General features: G+C 32.5%; 1 protein-coding gene across 2 annotated transcripts in view; it reads right to left on the reverse strand.

Moving 5' to 3' along the window:
• Nucleotides 1-2,471: 2,471 nt before the first annotated feature.
• CADM2 (cell adhesion molecule 2) overlaps nucleotides 2,472-12,511 on the reverse strand; it is a 335,754-nt gene continuing 325,714 nt past the window's right edge. For both annotated transcript variants that reach the window (XM_058731712.1, XM_058731711.1), the window contains 2 exons: nucleotides 10,988-11,113; nucleotides 2,472-10,181 (listed from right to left, as the gene is read on the reverse strand). In XM_058731712.1, coding sequence (XP_058587695.1) covers nucleotides 10,063-10,181; nucleotides 10,988-11,113 — 245 coding nt within the window. In that variant the 3' untranslated portion in view covers nucleotides 2,472-10,062. The remainder of the gene's footprint in view (nucleotides 10,182-10,987; nucleotides 11,114-12,511) is intronic.

Here is a 12,511-nt window from a genome sequence, read left to right on the forward strand (position 1 = left end):
AGCTTCCATTTCCTCCCCAAACTCTCCACCCTCAGAGCACCTCCATGTTCACCAAGTAGAAAGCTCTCTGACTGCCACACTTTAGGGATATTTATGGGGCTTTATTACACAGGCATGATTAGGTCATTGGTCCCCGGTGATTAACCCTACCCTCAGCACCTCTCCTCTCCAAGAGGTCAGGTGATGGGGCTAGAAATTCTAACCCTCTGATCACCTGGATGGTTCCCCTGGTGACCAGCCGCCATCCTGAGGCTGTCCAGAAGCCCTCAGCAACTAGTCATCTGATAAGAAAAAGAAATGTATCACTTCCAGAGATTCCAAGGGTTTTAGGCACTTTATGTCAGGAAAGGGCAAAGGGAGCCATATTGCAATATCTTAGCACCAAGATCATAGCTAGTGGCTGCATACAAGAAAGACAAACATGAGTGAGAAGCATTTCAGCAGCTGGGAATGTGATGTTTGGTGTAAAGTTATTGCAGATTCTTAAGCTAGAGTTCATGGTTACACTTGAAGTGGGCCCCAATTTCTGAGCAAAGTATTGTGTGTATGTCCAATTTGACATGACTCCATCAGATTAGCAGGAAAAACTATAAGCAAAATCTGACAAAAAATAATGCCTTCTATGATACCTACAAACCAAAGAAGGGACTTTAGTGTTACATGAGGTAATAGAAGTGTGAATTAGTGCCGGAAAATATAGCCTGAAGCATGGGAATTTATTTTATAGCAAGGGGTGTAAAGTTGATAGTTTTTCTTTTTCATGGAAACAAATACAATTTTAAAGTTATTTTCAAAGCAAATGAATATATAATTGGCAGATTATGTGGTTAGAGTGGGAGTCCTTAGAGTCCCAAATCCTTTTGCCTGGGACTAAGAGTTTGTGGGAGCACTGAACCTTTGAGATCCCATTTTGTAAAGTTTCTCTGATCTCTGGCAGAAGGGTATTAGGACATGTTCCCATTTGATAAAATTGCCAAATAGACACACTTTAGGAATTTTCTAATTCCCTTTTAGTCATTTTCTCTCCCAACACATTCAAAAATTTCTACTTCCTGATATTCTCTTAATTTGTGAGTAAAGAAGACATATATTTCTGACACCAAGTTTAATAGTTATATGCTTTCAAATCTTAAAGTGATGGTCATATTGTTGTTTTCCAGCAATAATTCATTAGTTTAAAAGGCCCACTCTTCCTCCAATCTATGTGAAAATATATTCTTTAAATTTGCCACATGATTATATTATATGCACCCTACATCTGTGTAAGGACTTCATTTAGTAACAAAAAAGTGAATTAAAGTTTTGGTAGTATGTGAAGGACATGTGTTTTTAGAACTTTTAATAATAATGTACAGACTCTGGTCATTGTTATATTAATTTCCTAAATTTTCTACATAATAAAGTATTAACTCAATAATCAGATCTATTTTTTAAAGAGTCAACATTAAACATCTTCAGGGAGAGCTAATCTATCAAATTTAAGACCACGAACACTGGTTGAAAGACATGCTATTTATTTGCTTGTTTTTTTAGTTTGATTAAATCATGAGACTTCTATATTTTTAAATTCTACTTCTTATACTACTTCTTATTATTAACAGAATATCCCCACTCCTCTGTCCAATATAGGAATGACAAAAATACAGAAAATGGTCATTACTTGGAACGATAATTTAGTAAAGTTTTGAAGGTCTGGGCATAAAATGCTATATTCATGTTCTTAGTGTACTTCATGAATTTGACTGACTTGTTATATAGTAGGTGTTCAATAGTTATGTTTTCAATAAATAACATGCAATGTAGAGTAGCACAAGGTGGCATTTAAAATGCAACCAGGAAACTGCTTTTTTCCTTTAATCTCGTCTCTATTTTTTATTTGTTGGATTTCAAAACATTAAAAAAAAATCCTTAAATTGCACAAAACAAATATGGCTTGAAAAAAATTAAACTATGTATTTCCTAGAACTTCTTGTTTTAAAAAAGTGTGCAGTTATTTTTAGCATCATTTCAGGATTTTCATATAATGAGGGTCTCTCTCATGGACTAAAGCCACTATGCAATGATAATTAAGAACACCTAAACTTAACTCTATCCTTTAGTGAATTATATGAAGTAGAATTTCCAGTGAGGCTCCTTGGTTAAAAAAAAAATGCTGGAGAATATTTTAACGGAAACAATTGCCAATATGAAAACAGAGTTGATTTTAATCTAGGTAATACGGATGTCGTATGTGTATAAGTCTGTGCAGCCATATAAAATGGGCATTTTGGATAGCAGGAAAAAAACAACGATTGTGTCAAAGAATGTGATTATATCAAATGCCATCATTTGCTTTCAGATGTGTTGAATTCTATCTTTGATGCAGAATCACCTTTGTTAAATTGTATCGCAGGGCTGCTTTTGCTAGGAAAAAATGAATTAAAGTAAATAAAATGTTATTTAATAAAATAGACCAGATACAAAATCTTGCCTTGTATTTACAGATAAATTTTAATGGAATATTTCATGGTCTAACACAAATATCAGACCCAATGACACTAATTCTTGTACAGCCTTTGGCTTACCCTGTATAACAAAATCTGTTATTTAAAGTAGACTATAAAATACCTTATGGTAAGTGAACTTCCAAAGACACAAAGAAAATCTCCCATAAATTTAAAAGCTTATCTCAAATTCTTATTGGCATAAGCTTAGGATGGATATATTATTAATTGTATTATCTTAGGTAGTTGAAATACATAATACTGGTTAGAGTGTGAAAACTAAAAAAAAATAGGTTTAGGTATTTTTGCTTCTGTTCCTAGTCAACATTAGTAAACACACATAAGTGAATGTAATATTACCTTTACAGATTATTAAAATTTTGGCAATCTCAAACAGATTTCCCTAAGTCAGCAACATTTTTTTTTTTTTACCCTTAGTGACCATATTACAAGGTTCATATTCTCCAAGGAGTAACGATTAAATGTTGTACAAATAACATTTATTCTACTACTGCTTAATTTTTAAAAATTCCACTTAGAAGTTTACAAGGAAAATAGGCATCACTAGAAAATCTAAAATGAATGGATAATGTGGTCAGTTGAAAAAGATATGTAAAATAATGTTTGGTTTGTAACATCTTTTATAACCTGTCAGTGGGAAAAAAGAAAGTTCCATCTTTCAATGTCTGCTTTCAGACCTAAGAAAATGAACTAAATGAATAGACAATTCAGTAGTGTCCAACAGATAACTAAAATTCAAATTTTATTTTTCCATATGTATCAGACATTTTTTTTTCTGACAAGACTTTACTGAAAGATGAAGTGCAAATGGGAACCCTGTAAGAATGTTTATAAGAGTTGTACATGACATATTTTAAGCGCCACTAAGTACACATTGAATACTTTGTAAGTATATAGGCATATCAACATGCAAGTGTCATGTACCTAATATTACAATATGCATTTTGTTTTTTGATGATGTTTATGATAACAGTAGATTCAATAATTGTGTTTTTCTATCTTCTGTGCAATACGTTTATTTTGGCGAATCTTCTTTACAGCACAGAATTTATTTTTATGTTGTCATAAATATACCCTTCCAAAAGTTATGAATTTCATGTCATATAAATAGAACATTTTATTTTTGAAGCTACATTACTGGGAACACCTGCATTTCTGGGTACCATTTTCAGAGATAAGTCTTTAAATTTTTTTTAACATGGCAGACTTGTTCCAATGTTGATTAGGTTGAAATATTTATGATAAAAATGGAGCTTTCTTGAGGGAATATTTTTTTGGTTGAATGAAAAGCTAAACAACCAATTCACAAATACTGATGTGAACTGAATATGAAGAAAATAGGTCAGTAATCCCAAACTCTTGGGTCACTACTTAACTGCATCATTGAATCTACAATAAGTACAGCAGGTACAGTTAAATAAATTTGTAAAGAGATTAAAATTTTATACATTTATAAGGAGAAATTACTAGTTTTGAAAAATCTCTAAATTATTTTTCTATTTATGAGAATCATTCAATACATTAGAAACACAGAGAAACGCAAAAAAGATAAAGAGATAACAATTCAGTTTACATTTCATAGTTTGTTCAGTTTGTTTGTTTTTTAACCAACTGGTGACCACTGCTTTCAACCATCAAATATTTTATTGCATATAACTTTCACTATCAGCAAATATAAAGAGAAAAGTGTCTACTAGGAGCATGTACAAGGAAAAGCATCTGAAGAAAGAAAACATTTGAGGTTTAACAGTACTGTGTATAATAGAAGTGTAATGTCGCATTCATACCGCACTTAAAAGTCCGTGTGGGAAATCACCGCTGTTCTGACCCTGGATGTGGGAAAAGTGCTTAAGTGCTGAGCCCTGGGAGGCCTTTTTTTTTTTTTCTTTTTTTTGCCCCTGCAATCTTCAAATATCTTTTAACTTTTTTTTTCTTTTGAAATATACAGTATGTGTTATAGGGGAAAATAGTGTTTTCTCTTTACATATTTTTCACATGTGGGCCCATTCTCTCCAAAATAACCATACATTTCTTGTAACTAACATATATATATATAAAACATATATATATATGGAAAAGATGGTAAAGATTCGACCAAATATTATTTGTAACATAACCACATAACATAGAAACATCTTAATTGAAGCATATTTTATAGATTCAACATCATAATTTGAAATATTTTCTTGTCTTATTTTTTCTAAAGAAAAATCTGCTTTTAAAATGTAATTTCCTTTTCAAATAATTAAATTACATCATTTGAAAAATTCATATTATGTCTAAGCAGACACAATAAAGTGGGCATTTGTGGCAAGACTTTGCATTCATTGTTCAGGTATTATTTGTTAATAAGGAGGCAATTTTAAATACTTAAATTTTTGTCTTACATAGATAACACTTCTTGGGAAAATAAATAATTTACATAATTTTTACTTAAAAGCACAGCATTAATTTATGAGAAATTGTTGCAGTTTAAATATTAAATGAAATGTCAGATTGGATTCCAAAGTGTTGCCATTTAAATTATTCTTTAAAAATCAACACAATTATATTACATTGAAATATCAGTAGGCATGAGAAGAAATATCCTTATAAAATTAGCATATTTTGCCTATAGGAAAAGTTAATGATAGAAAAGGAAAACCAATGCAGATCCATACACCACTGAATACACTAAAAGAAATTGGCTTTTGAGATTTCCCAGGGGCTAGGGAGCGGACTGTTATGATAGTCCCAAAGAGTGCTTCCTGGGATATCCTGTAAATCATTATTTCTTCTATATCATAGCCCATGTTAAAAGTGAGAGGTAGAAGGATTATTGTAAGTATGCATGGCAGAGAACTTACCAGCTATATCCAATAACTATTGCATTCAATATTAATAATCTCAATACATAAAAATGCTGATGAGTTTAGAACCCATTCTTACACGTTGTCCCCTTTAGCTCTCTTTATAATCTTGCTACTTTCAATCCATTGCCTTTGGAAGGGTATAAGTGCAAAGGGCATGTCTGGGACACAATAGGGAGAGAAAGGGGGAAAAAATAAAATAAATAGAACAAAGGTCTAAAAAATTTCCCATTAAGATATAGTGACTCTAACTACTGACTAACGGTAACCTGTGTTCTTTGACTGAATAAATCTGTACTTATAATAAAAGTACCATAACCTATTAAAATATACACATATTTCAAAGAAAGTTTAAGAATTCCAAATTCAATTAGATATCAAGCAAAGTTTGAAACTCAGGTTATTTCTTTCTCTCCAGTTGTGCTAAAAAGTAGGCCAAATAATTTTATTGTGTCACATTAATGATTAAGAAAAGCTTAAAGTGTTGTTGTTGAATCAACTGCATTTTTAATTAATGCTTTAGTGCGTGGGAGGTGACGATTAGCAACCTCTTGGATGGTGTTAAAGAATTCTTTAAAATCCCTTTGCATGAAGTATCCAGCAATAGAATTTCAGATATTGCACTGAGTATATTTCAATATTGCCAGTGTATATTTCAAAACAAATTCTATTATCTACACTAAGATTTCCTCTTTCCCAATATTCAAAATGCATATTATAATTACATGGGTTTCCAACATCCATACACAGCAAGTACAAGATACTTACATGTACGTACACTGTAGTTACCTATATTTTGCATAGTTTTTAGTGTGTACTTTGTGCCACTTAATAAAAAGCATTACGCAGTAATTCTCGCTAGATGTTTCACTTATTTCAGCTGTGGTTGCCAGCTCTTTTTGTTTGTTTTATTTCGTATGTTCATCACAGATTACCATTCGCAAAGGGGGATAATATTGGGCACTTTTAGTGGGCTCTACGTAATTAGCAAGATGAAAGGGAAGTTGCAGTAAGATACGAGGTTTTGAATTTTCTCCACAATTAAAACATGTAACATGAAGTTCATATTTAACATTCATCAAATTATCCTTATGTCCAAAGGAAAAGAAAAAGTATTTTCAATGTTCCCCTTGGTAACACTTTGCAATAAGTGGCACTAAATTACACGATAACTGGTATGTCACATGGAAGAACCATCACCGTCAAACAGCTGCTGTACATGTGCCTATATGGAATCTCAATGCTGTTACAATCATGAGTACATAATTACAAGTGAGCCTGTCCTTTTAATTTGAGATATTTATATTTTTACAAAGAAACGAAAATAAATGAGGTGTTAGCTTCTTTGCCATATTTAGGAAAGTTAGTTTTCTTTCTCTATTTTAATTGTGGGATTTCAATGCAATATTAATCATCTTGAATCAATATGAGATCATCCAGTTTCTAGATTAAACTCCAAAATCAGGTTCCTTAAACTGCTTCTTGGATTCTCTGGTAAAAGAAAACAAGTTGAAATTTCTCTCTATCTTTCTTTCTCTTTCTCTCTTACACGCGCGCGCACACACACACACACACACACTCATACATAAACATACACATATCAATACTCTGCGCATGTGCTCTATCTTTGCTCTTGTACTCACAAACGTTCCTTTTTCTTCCTAATTTTAATAATCATTCTATCTAGGACACTCAAGAATGGAAGAAAAAAAGAATGCTGTTTACACTTCTTTGATGGAGAACGATCAATTTACACTGTAAACAGTATACTGGCAGAGAATAGCTACTTTTGGTAAAGAATAATGCTCCATATTCTACTAGGGGTGTGTGTGTGTTCACACTCCTTCAATTGAGTTCCGTAGCTTCTGTGCTCAATAAGCAGAGACAGAATTTGGCTCTCTGTGCATACGCATGTGCACATTTCAGACATTGCAATTGACATGGTTCTATTTTGAAATGTTATTTTGGTTTTTTTTTTTTCCTGATTTTGGTAGAAATGAGAATTTTTACAATTTATGTCCTTGTTTAGTGGAAATAAATTACATTTTACAGATAGGAAAATATGATTCTATTGCTATATTTTTCAGTAACTAAAAATGATACCTAATTCAAATCGAACTATCTTAACTGGCAAAACATTTTATTAGAGCCCACAAATCATAATATATTAGTTTCTTTTAAAGAGTTCTAATGAGTTTTTATATTACTCTAATGGGTTAAAAGAGTCAAAAATTTTGAAATACAACCAATTTTTGATTTCTAATTTTACAGTGCTATAAATAATGATTGAGTTATTTAGGCAACAATTTAGCAGTTGGAGCCAAGTAGAATATAGACAAAATGAAGAGGGATGTAAATACAGCATCAATGAAGAGTAGCAATTTTGTAAGTGCATCCTGAAATTAAGCTTTAAATAGTCATTGATGATGCAGTTTATACAACTTACTTCTGTAATAAGAACCTTTCCATTTTGTACTAACAGGATGAATTTTGTTTTGTGGAGTCTTTCTAAAGATTATGCATTGAAAGATATGAACAGTTTATAAACCTATTCTAGTTTCAATGTGTCTAGTAGCACCTACCTGATTCTCTCAAACTACCATACTATATTAACATATTATTGCATTTTTCCACAGATGGTATGGAGTGAACTGTAAAAACAAGCATGCAATCACATCAATGCAGACTTATTTCCTTAAAATGTCATACTGTATATGATTTATTATGTTAACACTCAACCACATCATATTATTTATGTTCTGTATACTCTGAAAAAGTGCTGCTTGACTGACATCGTCCTTTTTGTTTTGTAAGAAATCAACAAGATAAATGCTTCAACAATAAAAAAAAACAATTTAAAAATTCTAACGTTGTCTTTAAAAGTTTATACTTTTCTGATAAATAAGATACAGCACCCTTGTCTTCCATTTGATATTAATACATGATGTCATACTCAACCATTCTCATTTCCCAAAAATAAATTCCAAGATATTATTTTTAAAACCATAGGCCATCATGCTTTCAGACATCACAAGTATAGCTACCGTGTTGTCCTATTAGTTTTCTTCTTAAAGGTGCAATGCTTCTGAATGGGAAAATAATTTTTTATCTAACTGGATTTTTAATTTTTAGCATATAATAAATTTAATGAGAACTAATCTAGCAATATTGTATTTTACTAGAAGAAATAATATGACTTTAGATTGACTCTGTATCATATGTAAGAATACAGCATTTCTTAATGGTTAAATACACCAAAATTTCAGAAATAATCCAGAGAAAGAGACTTTCACCTTGGAGTTAAAAGCATGGCAGAAATTCTCCATCACTCACTGTTTCATAAGTTTGTACCTCACAAAATGCATAGACAGGAATTTAATAAAGAATTAGTTCATTTATACAGAAAACATATCTTAAACACTTCTTTTTGGCAAACCAACATAGGTAAGCAGCTCTGGAACTGCCAAATTATTATTATTTTTTTTTTTTAATTTTTAGCAAACTAAGAGTTTACTTTTAGGTTATTATTCAACTGTGGTTGTAATTGAAAACCTGAGGCTGTGCACTGGTTGTTAGCTTAAAATTACCTTTCCTTATAACATTGTGCTTCCATTGTATAACAAATAAAAATTAACAAGAACTAGAAAAATTTGTTGTTGAACAGTGCTAGGACATACAGACAAAAATACTAATACATGTTATCTACTTATAATATTGGTTTAAGTAATATCTAAAGGGATATAATGGACATTAGAAAATGCTTACTTATGACTGAATTACCTACAGCCAAAAAAGTTAAATATGTATCAAATAATGTTTAATTGGATTTATTATATGCACTATATACAGATACTAAATGCTTCAAAATTGTGCCCTATGGATACTTCAGTTTTGTTTAGGCAGGTGAGTTCTTATGGAGCAAATAAATTACAGAATCAAATTAGAGAAATGAATGAAATCTTTGTGATTCCCAAAGCAGTAACATGTTTGTAAAAACTTACTGGTAAATGAAGCTAAAATAACCTAATGGTGGAATCTATATAATTATATATAAGATGTCATGGCATGATTGCAATTCATACACATGGCTCCTGTATCAAATGCTGTATTTTTAAATAGCAAATTGATACAGCTTTACTAGTATAATCTCAAACATTCCAGAATCTATTCTACAGTGTGTTTTCTAGGGCATATGTTTCCAAACATGTCTTTGAAGGTGGACATGTGGAAAACATCGTAAACCTCTAATCTCTGATTAAACTTAAACACGTTAGGTCTTTACCTAATCCTACTACTCGTGAAAGCTGTCCAGTGGCAAACTGACAAAATTTATGATTTAATGGGGGAAAAGATGAGGGGGGGGGAAAAAAACACTTTGCATACTTTTTTTCAATGTATAAAAACAACTCAATACCATGATCCAAGGAGATGATTAACATTGTTAAGGCTGTATATTCAAGCACTGTATGTTAAAAGAGCAATGGTGTGGAATTTAGGCAGTAAGAAATGTCCTGCATTATGGATGGTACAGTAATTAAAGAATGATGCTTTCGACAGCTGATTGTTGGTATACACTGGCCACTGATAGCAGTACGGTATGGAAGTTAATAAAGGTAGCAGAAGATGGTAGAAATGAATTCTGAAAGATGATAGCCAGTTTTCTCCAGCAGCCAGCCTGGTAAGGAAAACTCATAATCTTGGCCTGCATTTTAAATGAAATACTCTTTTTTCTCTTCAGCATTGACTTGGCTGCCTTCAGCATTGATAATGGCTGTGTCAGCATCTGGTGCATCTTCGGCTCCTTTAGCTTCATTTGTCAAATATGTTCCTGTGGGTATTGAGAGAAAAAAAAAAATATATATATATATATATATATTGGTTAGTTCTGTGAGACTGGTAAAATAGCCAGCGTTAGCACTGCATTCATTGAGGAAGGAACTTATGCCCGATTTCTTATATGTGAGAGCACATTCTGAGACATAATAAACCATACATTTCACTCTTCTAATGTCGCACACTATCAGTTTTCAGGTATATGTTATAGATGAAGCAGTGGCCAGGTTAACTGGGAGCAACTGCCTAACTGGAATGGGTAATGAGTAGTTTGATTTCTTTAATGATGGATACAGACCATGTGATCCATGCAGCTGTAGCAATCAGGGCCCTTTGTGAAGATGTTGATAATGATCACATCAAACGTGTCATCTTTCATTTTGAAAACTCCACTTAAAAGTAGATTATGTCAATAGTTTGCTACCTAGCCCACTACAAAAAAATCACACATTTTCCTCACTGATATGGCCATATGTGTGTCTATAAACCTACAGACAAAAACGTTGGCTGAACACTTAGCATTATAGTTGAATGTCAATCCTAGAGATAAATACAAACTTGCTATTTTTTTTTCCCTGAGCCAATGACTCACTCTGTAACCTTTGGCCATTGGCTAAACATTATTTTGCTAAGCCAATCCAACTTTCATTAAGTAAAATAATCAAGAACTCCATGAAATAATTTCATATTTAGATCTCTCTGTCACATATATACATACACTCATTTAATATTTCATGATTAAGCTAGCCTTTAGAATATATTTTTGCCAAAGTTAAGAATACTTTGTTAAATATTACCTACCTTTATGTCTTGCCAGATATCGACCAAGCAGAAATATAGAACACAGCGTAACAAATACAACTACAGCCACTATTCCTCCTATAAGAGCATGATCAGGGCCAGTCTGGCCAGCCAGAGCATTGGGATCTAGAAAAGAGAGTAAAATATCACACAACTGATGTGTTATTTAAGTATAGAGGGCATATCTGCATTACAATGAGTTATTCTGAAAATTAGCACATTTCTACTGAAGTAAAATTTCATTAATGTGTATTAAACCAACCATCCAGTCAACAAATATTCATTTGTACAACATACCTGGGAATGTAACATTTGCCATATCAGTTACTGTTGCCATTGAGTTTACATTTTAAGACTGGATAAACAAACACATGTATACAATGTTCCATGGTTTTATGCCTTTCATTCCTCTTCTCTTTCTGAAAATATGGGCGACTCTGTATATCCGTGTGTATGTGTGTATTTTTTTAGTGTGATGAACACCACTATATCATTTAAGAAATAAAATTATGTCATAGGAAAGGCTGGGACTGAGATGATAACCCAGGATTTATTATCATATAAATATTATTTAAAGCTATGGCAATTGATGAACTCCCCAAGGTAGGGAGTCTAAAAAGAGACAAGAAGTGTGACAACTGAACTGAGGAACTCCCATATCTAAAGTCTAGGAAGAGAAAGTGCTTCCAGTAGAGCCAACTGAGCAGGAGAGAACAGCGAGTTAGGAAAATATCCTGCAGAGTACATTGTAGTTGATCAAAGGAAAGAACATATTTCAAGGAGAGGACGGTGTTACAATTTGTGTTTAATGTGATTGACAGAAGGAGGAAAATGAATACTCAATGTAGAGGATTAAGTGCCTATTTGACTTGTAGCTTTAGAGAAAGTAGCTAGAGAGGTACTGATTAATAATATACTTTCACATTTGGCCTTTAGTAAAATATTACAGGAAAGACACGAACCCAGCAAAGGATAGCCAGCTTTCAAGCAGAAATGAAACGAGGAAAAGAAAGCCCAGACAACTGGGAACTCCAAAGTTTGGAAAATCAACTATTTATAGAAGCCACATAATAAGGGATTAAAACTGAAAGAAGCTTTGAGCAACAAAACCCACTAAGGCTGAACCCTACTACAAAGGTCAGATTCAGTGTACTGCCTCCCCTCCCAAGCCCACATTGCAAGTATCCTCATGCTAATTATTTATGGTCTAAAGGACAGAGAAAGCAAAGAAAAAAAATTAGGCTTTGCAATTATGTCTTCAAAAGATCTTAAACTGTGATTATAGACACATGAATGTGACATTTCAGGAGTCTACTGTGTTTTTCATGAAACTATTGCATGAAAGTAGCATTGTCTAGATAGAAAAAAAAAAGTCTATTTAAAACTTCAAACAACCCCAGGATCCCCAAACTTGGTGGAGGCAAGAAGTGGACTATAAAAGCTATGTAGTCTCCCTGAAGAGCATACTTCAGATGTGCCCATGGAATATAACTTACAGATTGAATTTTCCCATAGGGCAGGATT

This window comes from Neofelis nebulosa, chromosome 5 (genome assembly GCF_028018385.1).
Source record: "Neofelis nebulosa isolate mNeoNeb1 chromosome 5, mNeoNeb1.pri, whole genome shotgun sequence".
NCBI classification, from domain to species: domain Eukaryota; kingdom Metazoa; phylum Chordata; class Mammalia; order Carnivora; family Felidae; genus Neofelis; species Neofelis nebulosa.